Source organism: Podarcis filfolensis (genome assembly GCF_964270895.1).
Source record: "Podarcis filfolensis genome assembly, chromosome: 16".
Classification (NCBI taxonomy): Eukaryota; Metazoa; Chordata; class Lepidosauria; order Squamata; family Lacertidae; genus Podarcis; species Podarcis filfolensis.
Genome location: NC_139620.1, coordinates 145,883 through 164,157, shown reverse-complemented (window position 1 = coordinate 164,157; position 18,275 = coordinate 145,883). Strand labels below are relative to the sequence as shown.

The 18,275-nt window shown below is 55.4% G+C and overlaps 2 protein-coding genes across 3 annotated transcripts in view; both read left to right on the top strand.

Annotated features, from left to right (window-relative positions):
- The first annotated feature begins 1,341 nt into the window (after positions 1-1,341).
- On the top strand, positions 1,342-13,046 carry LOC310751707 (death-associated protein kinase 2-like). Its single transcript, XM_083591237.1, is given in 14 exon segments — positions 1,342-1,546; positions 1,549-1,847; positions 4,230-4,301; positions 5,514-5,662; positions 5,913-6,134; positions 6,803-6,941; positions 7,052-7,181; positions 7,940-7,988; positions 8,455-8,481; positions 9,205-9,357; positions 9,826-9,871; positions 10,076-10,165; positions 10,818-10,901; positions 11,075-13,046. Coding segments are annotated over 14 exon segments (1,731 nt in total). The 5' UTR covers positions 1,342-1,356; the 3' UTR covers positions 11,156-13,046.
- Positions 13,047-15,974: 2,928 nt separating this feature from the next.
- The window catches only part of INSRR (insulin receptor related receptor), a 39,218-nt gene continuing 36,917 nt past the window's right edge, over positions 15,975-18,275 (top strand). The window contains exon 1 of one of the 2 annotated variants that reach the window (XM_083590865.1): positions 15,975-16,365. In XM_083590865.1, coding sequence (XP_083446991.1) covers positions 16,251-16,365 — 115 coding nt within the window. In that variant the 5' untranslated portion in view covers positions 15,975-16,250. The remainder of the gene's footprint in view (positions 16,366-18,275) is intronic. The other variant, XM_083590864.1, reaches the window with a different exon arrangement.

The window sequence follows — 18,275 nt, the reverse complement described above, 5'->3', positions numbered from 1 at the left end:
TCTCCACCCTCCGACTCCCTTCGGACTCCTTTCCCTCCCTTTCTAACCCAGGGGCCTCAGGCAGCTTCTGTGTTTCCTGGGGACGCTTCGTGCCTCCGAGGGGCTTGCAGGGTGACAGCTGGGCCCCGATGTGGGGGGGGGGAGAAGCAGCACCACACCACTTTGAGCAGTCATGGATTTCCCCCAGGAATCCTGGGAACTGTAGTTTGGCCAGGGCACTCATAGCGGTTGGGAGATCCTCTGAGCTACAGTTTGCATTTCCCTCTCCCCAATGAATTTTGTAGGTTTTATCTCTGTGAGCAGAATAGGGCGTGGGAGGTTTCTCCTAACAATCAACGCCAGGAGGCTGTGGTTGAATCTCTCTTTCTGGCCCAGGGGCAGAACAGGGGCAAGGGCCTCCTCTTCCCCATTGCTCTCTCCCATCCGGCCCTGAGAAGCCGTGTTCCTTCTCCTATCACCAGCCACGTCTTGGGGGAGCGTCTGCCTTCCTGTCCGTTCTGATAAGGAGTCCCAGCCAAGCAGAAGTGGGCAGCAGGCGCTAGGCCAGTTCAGCCGGATTAAAAATAACTCCTCTCCTGCCCCAGGTCAGGAAGCACTGGGAGGTGTACAGGATCAGCAAGTTGGGGGCTGGAGGAGGCATCCAGAGAAGGCGCAGTAGGCCAGCTATCCCGCTGGGCAGTGGGGCTCTCTGGGCTGGCTCAGACACCATTTCATGCATTTCTGAACTCCTGAACTGCTGTTCAGCTCAGGTCCTGCTTCTGGGCTTCCCCTTAAGGTCCTTGTGGTTGACCATGAGAACAGGATGCAGGCCTTTGGCTGGGTCCAGCTGCAGCCAGACTCCTCTTAGGCTCTCTGCCTGTGTAATAACAGCTTCACCTTGCCTGACCTTAGCCTGGATTTTTCAGAGCCGCAGCTACAGGAACACAAAGACAGGAGGTAATTGCTCTCCAGCATCATCCAAACCAACCCCTGATAAGTGAGGATGGGATTTCTGCAGAAATCAGAGCAGCCCTGGCCCAAGGAAGCGTTTCTAGCACAATATGAAGTCAACAACAAGAACCCCCCCCCCCCACTGCTTGGTATTCTGCAGTATACTGCTCCTAAACAAGGAGGCTCTCTTGAGCTGCCAGGGCTGGTTACTGTGTGCAGACAAGGCTTTCCCAAGTTTGCTACAGCCAGAGGCTCTCAAAAAGATACCTACTGCCTTGCAGCTGGTCAAGGGAGGCAGAGAAAAGCAGAGTGGGAAGGGTTGAGAGAGTTTTAACTTCACCTTCAGTCTGGGTGACAGTTCTTTAAGCTTGGGCCACCAGCCCACCCCTTGAAGGGTCTGTGCCCAGGCTGCTGGAAGTAACGCGCATGCAGTCCAGGTGGGTCCGAAGTCAGCAAGAAACCTTCCCTGTTCTACACACCCAACAGCTGGTTGACTGCCTTGCTCCAGGGGGCTCTGTCAGAGCTGCAGTTGGGCGCGGGCAGGGAGAGGCCTGCTGGCTCCGCAGCGGGAAGGATGGAAGGTCCTCGCTGGGCAGCGGCTGGGAGGCCTGGTCAGGAGGGGGCTGCGGCCGGGCCTCTCCTTGCAAGCGGAAAAGGAGCCCCTCCAGGGCCCTCCTCCGCCGGCGGGCGACCTGCGGGGAGGGAGCCGGAGGCGTCTTTCGGAGATGCCCCTCGGAAGGGACTCCCCGGCCGGAGCGCGCCCTGCAGCAGCCCCCGAGGCGCCCACGGGAAGGAAAGGGTCCCGGGCTGGCGGGGCGGCTCCTCCTCTTCGGAGCGAGCCAGGACCAGACCGTCGGAGCTGCAGCCGGAGCAGGAGGGCTGGGTTGCTCTCTCGGGCCGGCGCTGCTGGACCGGAGGTAAGCGGGGCGGCGGCGGAGAGAAGCGCCCTGTCTATCCCCCTTCGGGGCTCGCCGGGCTGTGGGCAGGAGGGCGGAGGGCGCGGCGGGCGGCTGCGCTTCGGTCCCGCCGAGGGGGGACCGTTGCCTTTCTGCTCTGAAGGGAGCCCGAGAGCAGGGGCTCGACTCTGCCTCCTTCCCCACCCGCAATGGAGCTGCGCCGCATCCAAGGCCAGGCAAGTCTCCTCCGTCCCTGAAGCAGGGGACCCCCGCGGAGACGACGGTCCCACTAGGCAGCTCCTTCCTCGGGAGTCAGACCCTTTCTGCCGCCCGGCCAGGCGGGCTTTTCTCCCAGGAAAGCGGCGGCCGAGGATCGCAACTCGGCTCCTCTAGCGCGCCATCCCAAGGCGGAGGCGCCGCCGGCCCGCCTTCCTCGCGCCTCGAGAGCGCAGCTGAGGTGTCTGGAGGGGAGACGATCCGCCCGGGAGGGTCTGTTCCAGGGTCTCCAGTCCCGCAGCCCCAGGACCTTTTCCCAGCAGGGACCAACGCCGCCTGGCTGGTTCCTTGCGTTTATTTGCTTGCCCGGGATTATCCGCCCTCCTTCCCCGGAGCTGCGCGCTTCCCTCCCTCCCTCCGAGTCCAGGAATTTGCCGCTTGCGACATATTTCCACCGCCCTCGCCCCGAGTTCTCCTCCTGCCTCAAATAAGGTGTTTGTGCTGCTGCTGCTGCTGCGTTTGGGGCATGCGAGGCCAGCTGGAAAGACAAATGCGCCCCCGGAGCCGCAGCGCCGTCCAGCTCCAGGCGGGGAAGGAATGTGTCCGCCGGGATGGATGCTTCGGCCCGCCCTGCTCCTCCCCGTCTCCAGGGCGAGGATCCTCGGGCTGCCCGAGATGGGAAAGAGGCTGCTGGTGCTCCGGGGACCCGGCCTGGCTCGTGGGATCACTGGCCTGCCTGGCTGCTCGCTTTCGCCTTTCTCCCGCGGCCCGTTTACGCGGGGCGGCTTTTGAACGCGCAGGCTTCTTTCTGGGTGGGGGCGCCGTGAAGCAAGGCCCCCTCCCTCCCTCTCCTCTCCTCCTGGCAGGCTCCCCCCCCTGCTCCTGCCTCCCGCTTTAGCTGCCTGGACAATAGCGGGCCCCCTGTCCGGCATTTCGCCCCCTCCCGAGCCTTTGGTCTCTCTCCTGGCAAAGGGATGGGCCGCCGGAGTTCGGTGGCAGAGCAGCTGCTCGGCGTGCAGAAGGTCCCGGATTCCGTCCCCGCTGGCAGCATCTCCCCGCAGGGCCGAGAAAGCCCGAAGAGCCACAGTCAGTGCTCGACCTTCCAGAGAAACCTGCAAGCGCGATGTGAGCCCAGTCGCCCCTCCTGCTGTTGTGACCCCCAGGGCGGGCATTCAGAGCCTTGTTGATGTAGATATATATGCGTGCAGACGCCCCAGACCTGCACCTCATAGGCGGGGTTGTGTTTTCTTACGGAACAGGCCGCTCTCACATTAGCAGCTGCTTGCGAGTGGCCCGTCCGCCCCGCATCCCGCTTTGCTCCTTGTTCTGCGGCTGCCCCTGGAGGGGCGACTCTTGCGCCATCGCGCAGCAAACGCCGAGTCCAAAACCTTGCAGGAAGTGTTGCAGCGCAGCCCGCCGCGCACAAATCGCCGGGCAAGCGCGATCCCAAGGCGCCCGGGTGCGCCCTGCGTGCGCGGCCTCCTCCGCGAGACCCCCCCCCCATTCCTGCTGCCGCCCCGCTTCCCCCCGGGGCGGATCGGGAGCGTGGAAAGCAGCTCCGGGGAGCGCTTCGGCTCTCCGCCCCTTCCCGCCAGGTGTGCCGAGGGCTCCTTCCGCGGGAGGGCGAGGCTCCTCGGCTGGGAGGGGACTCGCCTGCCGCCGCTGCCGGAGCACCAAGAGGAGGAAGTGGAAGCGCCCGGAGGTCGCGATGGTCGCCTGCAGGTGCCTCCCGGAGCTCCGAGGCGCCGAGGGCGGCAAGAGGGGCCGTGAGAGCGAGCGGTGAGTGCGGGGAGCCGAGCGCCGGCCAAGGGGCTCCGTCTCTTGCCGCCTCTGGTCGCCCCGCGGGGGAATCCGGCCTGTCTGCGGAGAGAGAGAGAGGGACCCCCCAATGAGGAAGTTGCTCCTCTCTCCGTCGACTAGGCCCGCGGAGCAGAATCGCGACCGTCCCCCGGCGGGGAGGCGGAGATCTGCGCGGAGGGAGCGGGACTGCGGGGCGGGGGTGGCCGGGGAGAGGCCCCTCCCGCGCGCGCACGTGTAGAAGGGCCGTGAGAAAGTGTGGGACGTGGGGTCTGGAAGCAGATAGGAAATTCCCCGGTGCTGGGGCGGGTGCGGAAGGGCCTCGGTCCCGGCGGAGATACTGCTGGGGGCGGAGAGCAGCTGACCGCTTCCTTTTCTTTTCTTTTGCAGCTGATGGCCAAGGATGGAGGGGGCGAGGTCCTTGCCAGTGGTGAGGGGGGGCGCCTAGCCAGAAGCCCCGAGGTGAGTGGGGCATCCGGGGCTGGGCCTGGGCTGCTGCTGCTGCTGCCCCTCCCCGTCCCAGCTTGGGGTCCCGGCATGCTCAGTTCACAGAGCCCTTCCTTTAGCCACCAGAGACTTCTGTGGTTCCAGGAAGTTCTAAACCTCTCACAACATGTGCTCAGGGTGCTTATTTTCTTTTTAAATCAGGGTTGGCCAAGTGGGTTTATTTCTTTGTAAAGCATGGGGGGGGGGAGAAAATTGTGTGTGTCAGAGCAGAATGAATGCATATTGTTTGCCTGTTGCCCCAATCTCTGAGCTGTGCGAGATCCCGGGGGTTTCAGGACCGCTCAGCGTTCATTCCTGACATGATGTATATTTTGCTCTAGGAAGCTTAGTTTGGTCAGAATGGAGTCTCCACTACCAGAGTTAACATTAAATACCTTACTTCTGGTAAATGAGCCACCTTAGTCACTAGACGGCTGTGAAAAATTGTGTCCCTGGCTTTTCAGACTTGTCTACCCATGTACTATCTGAAACCAAAGGGCGCATTGGTTGCAGGATGTGAATTTTTTTCCTGCTCTCTTACCCTATTACCAAGAACCTTGATTAAATTCTAAGACTTCCTGGGTCCAGGGATTTAGGGGAGTCTGGCACCCACAAACACATAACAATATGAATGTCTAAAGAGGTTGGGGAACTTGCAGAAGACCATAAAGCCCTGGGTCCAAAATGGCCTAGTTGCACTACAGTTGGTAGAGTTTAATTATGACTGTGGGGTGGGTGGCAGGAAAGGGCTGAGACCAGGGTGCCCCCCCCCCCGCAGGGGCTGCCCATATGAGTCGGGAAGACTGTGCGGCATTTCCCCAGGACATCTTGTTCTGCTAACACATAGTGGGCTTTAAGGGGACACAGCCACCTGCTCCCACTCTGTCTTTGGGGGGGGGCTGGTTCTGTTCCACAAGGTCCAGTTTCCCCCCAGCCTGGATGCCCTGAAATCTCTCCTTCAGCCCTCACCTGCCTTGCCTTCTGCTCAGCATTGCTGCTGCCGCCACCTACAGTGAACCTTGCCAAGTTCCTCCCCCCACCTTGCACTCAGGGAAAGGGTGGCTTGCACACCAACGGCAGGCAGAATGTGGGGAGTGGATCTGTCAGCTTCTGTGGGGGTCCTGCTGGGGGTGGCAGGTGGGGAGGGTGGCATCCTTTGACCTTGCCCTCCATCCCTGCTCTCTGCAGGAGGCCCTGTGCAACCTGGATGATGAGGACAATGACGAGGTCTTTGAGAGCCCCGACGGCCAAGGCCCATTGCCGGGCTGGACCACGTCAGCCACCTTCCGCCACTGCAGCGTGGATGAGCTTTACGAGCTCCTGGAGAAGCTGGGCAGGTGAGGATCCAGGAGCACCGGCGGCCGGTGGGAAGAGCAGGGCCAGGAGGGTCTGGGGACAGCAGAACGGGTCTTCTGGGCCCAGCCCCCAGCGGCATCTCAGAGGGAAGCTGGGAGAGGCTCCTGACAGCTGCTGCCAGTCAGTGTAGACAGTGCAGAGCTCGATGACCCCTGCTGCTCTGACCTGACCAAAGGTCTCTTGCTGTGCTCTTATCGTTGCTGCCCGTCTCCCCCTCCTCTCCCCACTCAGCGGGCACTTCGGGGTGGTCAGGCGCTGCCAGGAGCGCTGCACGGGCTCCTTCTATGCCGCCAAGTCCGTGAAGGTGCGGAAGCGAAAGGGGAGCCGCCTGGGCCTGGACCGCGAGCAAGTGGAGCGAGAGGTCTCCATTCTCCAGCAGCTCCAGCACCCCAACATCATGCGCCTCCATGACGTCTTTGCCGGGAAGGGCGAGGTGGTCCTGATCCTGGAGCTGTGAGTGTCGGAGGGGAGGGACTTGCTTTTGGGGCCCACACTCTGGCTTAGTCTGCTGCAGCAGAAGCAACAAGTTGCCTTGTGATACCTGAAAATATTCCTAGCTTTAACAAGGAAACCTCCATGCAAATGACCGCAAAGTGACCTCCAGGCCACAAAAACTCCTTTAACAATAAACCTGTTTGGAAGCCCCCAAGCTATCAGCATTTTGCAGGAGGGGCTCAGTTGCACTTCTGGTTTGCACAATTAAGGGTGGAGTCAAAGGTCTCTGTCACCTTTGCACAGCAAATCAACTTTTAAAAATGAATGGGCTGTTCATGGTTTGGAAGGTGATGGAGAAATGCATAGAAAAGCATGAGATGAACAAATTACTAAAGGGAAGGCATAGACACACCCTGTACGAGGGGAAGGAGTAGAAATCTAACTGTTTTTGAGACTTCTGTCTCCCAGTTGCTCATAAAACTGGGGGTGCCACTACTATCGGGGGGGGGACGACTCCAGGTCTCATGACACCTTTGAGAAGACTGCAAAATAAACAATATTTTGTAGCGCCTCGTGTTTCTTTCCTCCTCCTAATTCCCAAAGTGGGGCAGCTATGGGAAGAGGCGGCTTGCCCCGGGACACACGCCGGGCCAGCTGCCCCAAATCCACCCTCCCTCTCCCTCCAGCATCCACGGAGGGGAGCTGTTTGACTTCATCGCAGAGAAGGAGCTTCTGACGGAGACAGAAGCCATCCAGTTCCTGCAGCAGATCCTGCTTGGCCTGGCCTACATGCATTCCCGGCGCATTGCTCACTTTGACCTCAAGGTATACCAGCCCTGTGAGGTGCTTCCTGGATCTCTGGAGGCTTTTGAGCAACACAGGAGTCTTCTCTGAGGGCGTGCTGGTCCTATCTCCTTCCCTGATCTCTTCTGCAGCCAGAGAACATCATGCTCTTCCAGAAGGACGCCCCCAACCCCCTGATCAAGATCATCGATTTTGGCCTGGCCCAGAAGCTCGAGGAAGGCGTGACCTTCAAAAGTTTGTGTGGGACTCCCCAGTACATTGGTAAGAGGGCAGAGCAAGCTGGGGTCCTCTCCTGTCCCAGAGCCCCCGGCGGAGGAATCTCCCCTGCCCTCAAACCAGCAGCTCAGCCCCTGCTGGGGGCCGGGCTGGACTTGGTCACAGCAGAGAAAAGGTTGCTGTTGATTGTCAGACTTAGTTGCTTCTTACACAAGAAAATCTCCAAGCGACTTAACAACACCTTTAAAAGCTTAAGCATACCTGATAAAAGAGACACATTCTCCTCACAGAAACACCTGCAATTAATGAAAACAAATGTTTTGGCAGCGAAGCGAGAGTGTCCCAAAGGGCGTCCCATTTCTTGCCTGCTGCTTGCTCTTGTTGCGGAGGAACCTTCTCCCAGACACTTCCCCCAAAGGCAGCGCAGCCCGTGAGCTCCAGGGCATAAGGGCAGTGCTGCTCATGAGCTCCAGCCAGCCAGCGGCCAGGGAGGAGGACGGGGGTTTCAGTCCTGTGACACTGTCTAGAGCAGGGAAGCCAAGACCAGTCGGGGGTGGGCTCGGACTCCCAGCAGCCAAGAGTTAAGGATGGTGATGGTGGTGGAGATCACCAGAGTTTGGGTTCGGAGGGGCTCCTTTTTAAAGCTGAAGATAATAAATCCAGGAGGAGGTTAGGCAGCACCGAGGCTGTGGTGGCTCTCTGGGGCCCGAAGGCCAGGGAAGTGTCCTGTCTCTCTGGTTTAATGGGAACCCCTTTTTGGTTTCTCAGCGCTGACACCGTTTTGCCCATTTCTTCTTCCTCAGCTCCTGAAGTGATCAACTATGAGGCTCTGAGCACAGCAACGGACATGTGGTAAGAAGCAGTAGCAAGTGTGTGTGTGTGTGTGTGTGTGTGAGAGAGAGAGAGAGAGAGAGAGAGAGACTCTGTGCCAACATCCTGCATGCCCTTGGGTGGCTGGGGCAGGTGGGGAAGAGCGAGCGACTGAGGGAGTGAGCAGGGCCTCCAGGAAGTGCTCACGTGCCAGACTCAGGCCTCCAAAGCACCACAGGAAAAAAGGTGCACAGGCTAAGCTCATGTTGGGTTTGTGTTTTACCTGTCTAATATGAAGACAGCCACCCACACCCGCCACCAGGCTGAGGCCTTCCTCCAGTCCTCCCTGAGTCTTCCCTCTGTCTATTTGGGGTGGCCCACCCCACAGCCCTCCCGCCCTCCGCGCTGGATTTTGCATGCCCCCCCAGTCCTCAGGTGTCCTGTCAAGGAATGTACTTGCTGGGTGCTCCCTTCAGCTTCTCTCTCTCTCCCCCCCTTTTTCTTCCAGGAGCATCGGCGTGATTACCTATATATTGTAAGTACCTTGAGACTCCCTGTATTTGAGGCTGAGGGTGGGAGTGGGCAGTGCTGGTGATGGCACTGCAGGGCCTCAAAATTACTTACACCTAGGATGCATTTTAATCCATTAAAAAATTTAATTCGTCCTCAGAGGAAAAGAACAATTAGAAAATACTTTTTAAAATGGTGCTGAAGACGATGACTCCCTGTCGTCTCAGGCCTTTGATGACCTGAATGGCTTGATTCCAGAATCTGGTCTCGAGGTCTGGCCTTGCTGCTTGGCTGCTCTCCTCCTGGCCAAGGTTTTGTATTGGATCCCCCCCCCCCCTTTTGTGTTGTATAGTATGTTTTCATTGCACCTTTACTGGAAGCTCTCCTGCAATGACAACGTAATGAAGGGCAGTCTATAAATAAATAAAGGAAGCTGCGTCTTCCCAAATGCCCCTCCGTTCTGCAGGTTGCCAGCATTGTAGGAGCAATGGAGGAAATGGCACCTGGAGGGCAGAAGAACTCCCCCCTTTATTGGTCCTCATTAGCTACTTTCCGTAGCTGATTTTTTTAGGACATTTGTTGATTTTGCACAAGGCTCCTTCAGTAAGTGCAAGCTCCCTTGTAAGAATTCAGGTTTTTAAATAATTCTTAAATTATTTTTAAGAATAATTTTGTCTGCTCTGAATAATGCCTGCTTGATCCCCGCCGTGAGGTTTCCTTTTGATCCTACCTTCTCTGCCCTTTGCAGACTGAGCGGCATGTCCCCCTTCCAGGGAGAGACGGACGCAGAGACCCTGACCAGTGTCGTCTCCGGCACCTACGAGTTTGAGGACAAGTACTTCAGCCAAACATCGGAGCTGGCCAAGGACTTCATCCGGCAGCTGTTGGTGAAGGAACCTGGGTAATGGCCCACCAGGGGTGAATCTCTCCAGGGTGGTTCTCTCAGGTTCTCAGTTTTCCTGTCCTAAATTCAGTTCTCCACATTTCAACAGCAATCTGCAATGAAAAAATGCCTCCTCATCAGCATTTTGGGATGAATTTCTCCTAGTGGACACATTTTGCAATGCTTCCATAATGCATTTTTTGTGTCTTACTTTTACTAATATGTGTGTTTTTAATGAACACACAACTTAGCTGGAAGCTGCATTCAGAGGAGTGCAAATTTTGAAGGATGACTACCTTTTGCTTCTCAAATTGTTCTGGAAAGTGCAAACAAGGGAGGTTTGCCTTTGAGATTCTCCCCCTCCTTCTCTCCCTCCTGGTGGGACCTTGGCTCAGTCCCCAGAGGGATTCTCCTGCAGGCCTCTCTCTCTCCCCTCCAGCAGGGAAATGACAGAAAGTCAGATGTGCGTTTTTTCCTCTGTTTCAGAGACCGAATGTCGGCCGAGGAATGCCTCATCCACCCCTGGATCAAGGTCAGAGCCTGGGAGGGGAGGCTGGCTGGGGAAGCTGCCTTAGACTGAGCCAGACCTTTGGGATCTGTCCTAGAGCTCTAGGTTGAGATTTTCGGGAACCCTCCTTGGTTTCTTCTCTGCCCCCATCCTGGCCTGAACTGATGGGGGAGGGCAGGCAGGAGGATTTTGGCAACGGGCAGAGTTGCAGGTGCCTGTTTTTTCCAGCCCCTGACCCGGAAGCAGGTTGCGAACCGGAGCCGCTCCTCCATCAACATGAAGAACTTCCGCAAGTTTAATGCTCGCCGGAAGTGGAAGGTAAATTGAGCAACCCCCTCCCCCGCCTGCACCTTCAAAGCCAGTCAGCAAAAAGAAGCCGGAGGGTGCGGGACACTTGTCCTTTGGCAGTGGGGGTGCCCTACTCTGACCTGAACCATTATTATTATTATTATTATTATTATTATTATAGTTTCACTTACGAATTGCTTCCTATGAGGCACTTGAAGTGTTCTGCAGTGAAACAAAAGCCTATATAAAAACAGTTGCTTGCACACATGAAAACAATTCAAAAATCAAAACAGCAATTGCATACAGTTGTGCCTTGCGACTCGAACGATTTGGCTCCTGAACACTGCAAATCTGGAAGTGAGTCTTCCGGTTTGCGAAGGTTCTTTGGAACTCAGACATCCGCGGCTTCCGATTGAGCGCAGGAAGCTCCTGCAGCCAGTTGGAAGATGTGCCTTGGCTTTTGAACGTTTTCGGAAGTCAAATGGACTTCCGGAATGGATTCCTTTTGAGAACCAAAGTATGACTGTATTTAAGCCCAGTTTCAAATCCAGGGCAAATCCCAACAGCTCACCATCTCCCCTTCAGAGGCTTTTTGAAAGAGACACCTGTGGGCTGTGAGGGGGGGGCACAATGTCTTCCTGCGAGAGGCTCTGTGCGCCTCATCTCTGCATTTCCTCTCCAGCTCTCCTACAACATGGTGTCGGCCTGCAACCGCCTCTGCCGGATGGGCCTCCTGTGCCAGCAGAAGCGGGACGAGGAGAACTTGGTGAGTGCCCTTTCCTGGGCGATGGCCTCCTTGCCCTGCTTCTCAACTCCTGACGAAGAGGAGGGGGCCGGTCCGGGAACCCTCCCCACCTCTGACCCCCACGTCTTCCCTCCCAAGCCACCCTGGCCTGGCTTTCGTCCCCTTCACTCTGCCCTCCTCTGCCCCCCAAACAGCGCGGCTGCGAGAGCGACCAGGAGGGGGAGGCCAGCAGCCCCGTCACCCTCTTCCGCAGGCGAAGGAGCAGCTGCTCGTGATCAGGGACACCGGGAGGCAGGAGGCAGCCTGCTCTTCCAACCCCATCCATTCACCAACCCAGGAGGGTGCGGCACAGCATCTCGGGCAGCTCCAGCCTTCGACAACCAGCCCATGGTTGCTGCAATGTGGACAGGGAAGGGGCCTGCTGGGAGGGAGCCCAGCATTAAATGCCTGCATTGCCCCACACTCCTGCTGTGCCAAGGGGGGGGGGCTCCCATTGTGGGCGGGAGACAGCTCTTTCTCTGCCTCCAGCACCCTGGGGCTTGGCGTTTTGGTCAGATGGCTTCCAGCAGAGGCAAGCATTTGCGGCTTCTTAAAAAAAATGCTTTGTATGTATGTTTGCTTTTGGGGAGCAGGAGATTCACTTCCCAACTATTTCTGACCTACTTGGGGGAACAGAACTCCGCTCCCCCCCATGCCAGCACACCCCCCCCACTACCCATCCCTTCCTCCAGGAATTCGTGACCAAAAAAGGTCCCTGGTCACTTTTTAATAATGTGCATAGCGTTAATGATATCTATACAAGCAAAGAAATGAAACATCTGTGTCTTCCTGCTCGGCTGCTTTTTGTTTTTGCTGAATTTGGTTCATGTTAAAAGGTCAAGCAGATAAACGATTGCTTCACAAAGTGGTTTGTGAGTGATTCCCAAGGTTTCAGGTGTCCCCTCTTTCTAGGATTTCATAAAGGGACTGTAGACAAGTTCTTTTCCCCCCCCTCTCTCTCAGCACCTATAATCTCCCACCCACACAGTCTGCACTGGGGGAAAAGTAATATCTGCCCACCTTGCAGAGATGCTGCCACGAGGGTTCAGTGGCCACCCTGTAGTTTAACTAGTTCAGCATAGAAAGCTGCCATTGGGCTTCATCTAGCTCAGTGTTGCCTGCACTGACTGGCAGCAGTGGCCTGCCAAGGTTTCAGATGAGAAGCCTTTCCCACCGGCACCTGGAGATGCCCTGCCACTGAGCCGCGGTGGTCCTTCCCAAGCCAAGCGACACGTTGCTGCCCCCCCCCCACTGCTGCCGAGGTGGGAGAGGCCGAGGGGGCCTTGAGCCCAGCAGGGCAAAGCACCTGGCTCTGTCCTCTTCCCAGAGTGTTGTTGTTTAGTCGTTTAGTCGTGTCCGACTCTTCGTGACCCCATGGACCAGAGCACGCCAGGTACTCCTGTCTTCATGCCTGTTGCCTTTGTCCATAGAGTTTTCTTGGCAGGGATACTGGAGTGGCTTGCTGGTTCCTGCTCCAGGTGGATCACGTTTGGTCAAAACTCTCCACTATGACCTGTCCATCTTTGGTGGCCCTGCACGGCATAGCTCATAGCTTCTCTGAGTTATTCAAGCCCCTTCGCCACGGCAAGGCAGTGATCCATGAAGGGGCTTCCCAGAGTAGACAGCAGATAAAAATCATTCCGGAGGCTGCAGTGGGCAGAATTGGCCAGCAGGGGGCACCACAATGCAAGGACTGAGACCATGGGGAGGGAGGTCAGGAGGGCCAGTGTGAAGAGTTCAGGGTGGTTTTTGTGGGGTGGAGTAAAAAGGGTCTTCTTGTGGTCAGCAGAGGGTGCTCCAGTATATAAGGACTCTGGTCTTCTAGATATTCACACACACACTTTCATACTCGTGGAAAGAATTGTAAAAAGTATTACCAACATGGTGAATTGTTTCTGTTAATTATGCAGCTATCACTGTTTGTCTTGCCCTGTGTTTCATTTCCTCTGACCCCCCTGTTTACAACTCCGCCACCACTTTGATGCCGCTTTGTTTGATATATTTTGTATGTCTTAAATTTTCGTACACCACTTGTGACTTTACTGGACAGCTGATGGTTTTGCACAAGGCCTCCGTGGCCCACAAAAGTTTATTATGCCATAATAAATTTGTTAGTCTTTAAAGTGCCGCAAGATTCTTCTGTTCCTTTTGCTTTGGGGCGGAGGGCCTCCTCCTCCTCCTCCTCCTCCTCCTCTTTGGCAAGCGATCACACCTCCTCTCCCGTCCGCTGCTCTGGAGCCTCTTCTCCTCAGGCTGCCTTTGCCGCCGTCCTGGTGCGTGACTCTGGCACAAGGCTAGTGACCTGCCTGCTTGTGTTTGTGGAAGTGCCCTCTGGAGCAGGGCGAGGGAAGAGCCTTGCTTGCAATGTTGCACTTGGCCAAGACAACTCTGCACATGCGCACACCAGGAGGCCTCTGGCGAGAGCAGACCTAGGTGACGGCCCTCCTTTGTCAGTTCTTGCACATCATGTGCCCCAACTGAGCACGAAGGCCAGCGGGAGAGGGAGTGTGCACATCGTGCAATATATATATGCACATAGTTTTAAAGAGCACAAGTCATCACAGACGCCACGCTTACTTCAATGCAGGACTGACCTTTGGGGATGCAGGATTTTTGTGTGGCCTGTTCATTGTTTCAGCTTTGGCTGCCTAGATTTTGGCAAAGGCTGTCCAGGGATTAAAGTGTTTGTACGATCTGTCAAGTTGTGCCTGATTGATTATTATCTGCTCTGCGGCTCGTTACTTAGCCAATTGCCTGGATACTTCACAGGCAACCTGTTTTGCCAGGGGTGAACTGTTTGAAATCATTACCTAAAGTCGTTAATTGAGCAAGTTGAACAGGCTGGCTTTTGGAAAGCCACAGTGAGACAGGGAGCGACTAAACAGCCACCTGATTACTGGTGTGGCAGTTGCAGCCAAGGGCTGGGACTCCCTCATCATGTTGAATAATCCAACGCCTTTTCTGTTTCGAGCTGTCAGTCTGTCAGTCATGCCCTCAGTCTTGACTAAAGCAAGTTGGGCGGCCCTTCTGGTTGCAATTCAAGGTAGCAGCTTTAATTTTACAGATTTGAAAACTATTTCACAGCCAGAAGGTGAAGCACAAAAGATTTGAGATTGTGCACACACCACACATTTAGAGCACATGACTTCCCACTAAAGAATCCTAGGAACTGTGGTATGTTGTGGGTGCTGGGAATTGTAGTTCTGTGACTACAGTTCCCAGGGTTCATGGAGTGGGTGGGAGCAGAAATGCACTTTAAAGGTGTAGCGCTTTAAATCAAATAGAAGCCAAACTTGACAACATAACCTAGTGGCTGAAGGGCCAGGAACCCTAACCTTAAAGTCCCACCTTTGGTCTCTAGCAGGTTGTTACCTTCCTCCAGTTTTAGTGAAGAAAGGAGCAAACAGAGTTTATAATGAAACCCAACTTTGTGTAGAAAACTAACAAGCCTGTTTGCAAAATGAACCCCAAGCCTGACGCCTGTAAAAAAGAAAAACTTTCTTTCTGCAAAGTTTGCAGTTCATGAAGGGGTGAATGAGAGTTTACTTTGACCGGACTCTGACTGGTTGAAAAGTCAGCAGTTGGCAAGGTTTAGTTGTAAGGAAGCAGCAAGCGACACTTGAGGTTTCTGGACTACAACTCCCATAATCCCAGAGCATCAGACACACTGGCTGCTGGGAGTCCCAGTAGTGTCTGGAGGCCTGCAAGTACCCATTAAAGTTAGGACATCTCTGCCTTAGGTAGAGAAATCCCAACAGGAAGGATAGTGGTGTACCTTTTATAATTTAGTATGTGTGTTTAAATGATTATTTATCCTGCTCTTCCATCACAAATGCTCCCCAGTGGCTTACAAATTACTTTAAAAACATAAAGACAGTTCCTGCTCTCAGACATACAATCTAAAAACATGACAGAAAAGGAAAATGGTTTGAGAAGGAAGAGGAAATGAGTACCATGTGACTCAGCCATTCAGGCGACCGACAGAAACCTCATGTGATCTACTGAGCTAACTGAGCTGCAGAGCCAACCTCTGGGAGGGATCTGAGTGGGGATGCTGAGGAGGGCAGAGGGGCAGGGCTGGGTTGGTGCTTGCAGTGAAGAGTCCCCCTGAGCACGTGCAGAGTGCATTGAACGGGGGAGTCCCCACGTTTAGAGATTAGAGGAAAGGCATCCAAATGTTGCCTAGGGGGCAGCAAGGTTGGTTGGAGAAGCAGAGAGCGGTCCCTGTCCTTGGAACAAATATTGGCTCCACCTGTGAAATGGGGACTTTCTTCTGCTCTGTGCTCTAGACAGAAGAAGAAGGAAATCTCCTCTCAGAAAATGTTGAATAAGGAACGTACGACGCTGCCTTATACATACTGCATCGGAGCAATGGTCCATCTGGCTCCCCGTTGTCTACACAATACTGGCAGCCGTGGCTTTCAGGCAGGGCATCTCCCACGCGGAGATGGTGCCAGGGGGGACCTGGGTTCTGCATGCCAAGCAGCTGCTCTGCCCCTGAGCTTCGCCCTTCCTTCCCAAACAGGAGGCGCCCCTGCCAGTTAGTGCAGTTGGTCTTCTGCCCCCCCACCCGGTTTCCTGCCCTGATTTCCCCTCGGCTCCTCTTTCATTGGCGCCCCTTTTGAGCCCCGCTCTTCTCGCCTCTGCACCCCGTTCCTGCCCTGAGGTGCTTTCCCTGCCCCCCACCCCTCCTGATTGCCCCCCACTTTCTCTCCCTCCAGCGGCTGCTCCTCACTCCTTTCCTTATTTCCCAAACAAGAAAGGGAAGCCAGTTCCTCCGTCCAACCTCATCTTGCTCCAGTTGTCAGGCTAAATATTTTGAAGTAACAACCGAAAACAAACTGTTGGAACTGGCCCAGTTCTGGCTCTCCAGCCCTCGAGCAAGAGGCGGGCTGCTTCTCTCCCCCCCCCCAGCCACACACAACCACAACGGGCAAGCCGTGCTTGTGTGCAAAAGGTCCTGTGTTGCCTGTGCAAGAAAGACAGACTGGCTCCGCCCCTGAGCTGCCCTGGCGGGGATGTTTCCACTCTCCCTCCTTTCCCGGTGCCGGAGTCCCAGGGGGGCCAGATGCTTCTGGGCTGTAGGATGGAGAGCAGCCGCTGCCGCCCCCGGGAGGGACCAGCCAGAGCCCAGGGGCTGCTGCTCACCCCTTTGCTGTGGACCTGACCCTCTGGGGTGAGAGGGGGGCTCTCTACCTCCCCCCATGAAAGAGAAACCCCGGCCTCTTGTGATTGAGAGTGGAGCCCAGCCAACGTTTCCACCTCCCCCCCCCCCCAGTGTTGCCCCCTCCTCTCCTCCTTTGCCCTCCAGAACTGGGTTGTTCATGGACCATGGAGCGGAAGGTGAAAGGAGGGAGCCCCGCTCTCGCCTTCTGGCCGGCCAAGGAAGCCCTGCTCCTCCTTTGCCTCTTCTGGCTGGCTCCGCCTGAACCCGCTGCAGCAGAAAGTAAGTGCCTCCTGAGCTGGGCAGCTGCTGGGTAGCCGGGGGTGCAGAAGTGCTTGGCGGGGGGCGGGGAAGTGGTGCCCAGGTGGTGCTTTGCTGCAGACTCAACTCTCCCCCCCCTCCCCAAAGCGTCAGCCCAGGTAGGAAGAAGCCTTCGACTTGCTCACCTCACCAAGCGCCCTGCAAACTGGCCCAGAGCGGAGTTTGGAGATCTCCAATTCCGCGCTCAAGAGTTGGCCGGGACAAACAAACACCCACCGTACACTTCATGCAGGACTATGGCAGATCAAGGCCGGGTGGCCGGGGGTGGTTGTTCTCAGACTGTCTATTATGGGCAGCTGGGCGATGCTGGGGGTGCTGAGAGCCCCCCGGGCTGACTGGGTTCCACATTTGAGGGGGGAAAGAGCTTCCCTTTGGAGTGTGTTAATTATTGTAATAAAGGATCTCACTGGGCAAGAGCTCCTGGTATTTAACCCATCAGTTGTCCTGATCCGCTTATTAAGAATGATGTAAGGCAGGAAAACTCTTGACTGATAAACTAATTGCAGCTAGAATTAAAACTCCGCAAAAAACACACGAGAGCAGCTACGAAGCCCCCAGCTGGTGGTGAAACTGGCTCTCTGGATAAGATTTAAGAGAGGAAGAAAATGTTTGACTCACGTTGTCTTGAGTGTGTTCATATTTCTGCGTGTTTTGTTTTTAAATAGATGAGTTGGCCAAGGGAGAGTCTCATTTACTGATGAGTTTATCGTGTGTGTTAGCTGCTAGAAGGGAGAATTACTTTGTGTGTTTGTTTTATTGGTCTTCGCTGAGCATAAGTATTAATTTTTTTCCTCTGGGGAAATTCAATAAAAAGTCTGCATCTGGACTGGAATTGTTTTAGCACATCTAAAAAATCTATTTAAAACAATAAACTGTTTGCTTGTTGCTTGCTGCCCTGGGCTCCTTGGGAAGAAAGGGTGAATGAATGAATCAATGAATGAAAAACTTGGGGCACCTTAGAGACTTAGCATATTTATCATGGCCTAAGCTTTCATGGGCAACAGTTTACTTTGTCAGATGTGAGTGGACTGTAATCCACAAGGGCACTTATGCCAGACTTTGGCAACCTAGTCACACAATATTTCTCTAACTTGGGTCTCCAGCTGTGGTTGGACTACAACCCTTGGCGTCTACCTACCTGTGCTGTTGTGGATAAAGTGAGGACAGCAGGTGTGTGAGGGAACAGGGACCCATGTATCTTGTGCAAACTGGCCGGATTTATAGGCCAGGCACACAAAAGTAACTTTCTCTGTTGGCAAACAGAGCAGAACCAAAACACAGAGGTTGTTGCAAAGCAGGTTGTGCTTGGCTCAACTGAGGGAAGAATTTGGGTGGCGCTGTGGGTTAAAGCCTCAGCGCCTAGGACTTGCCGATCGAAAGGTCGGCGGTTCGAATCCCCGCGGCGGGGTGAGCTCCCGTCGTTCGGTCCCAGCTCCTGCCCACCTAGCAGTTCGAAAGCACCCACAAGTGCAAGTAGATAAATAGGTACCGCTTTATAGCGGGAAGGTAAACGGCGTTTCCGTGTGCTGCGCTGGTGCTGGCTCGCCAGATGCAGCTTGTCACGCTGGCCACGTGACCCGGAAGTGTCTCCGGACAGCGCTGGCTCCCGGCCTCTAGAGTGAGATGAGCACACAACCCTAGAGTCGGACACGACTGGCCCGTACGGGCAGGGGTACCTTTACCTTTACCTTTTAAGAGGGGAAACCACCCCTCAACCCCCAGCCCATTGAGTCAGGAGCAAAAGGTTGGAGGAACAGATGGTCTGATGCTAGTGAGTGGCAGCAGGGCTCCCTGGAAAACGGCAGTTGTGGGGATTTAACAAGACCCCCGGCAGCAGAGCCAGCAGTGGGCAAAGAGGGATCCCAGGCATT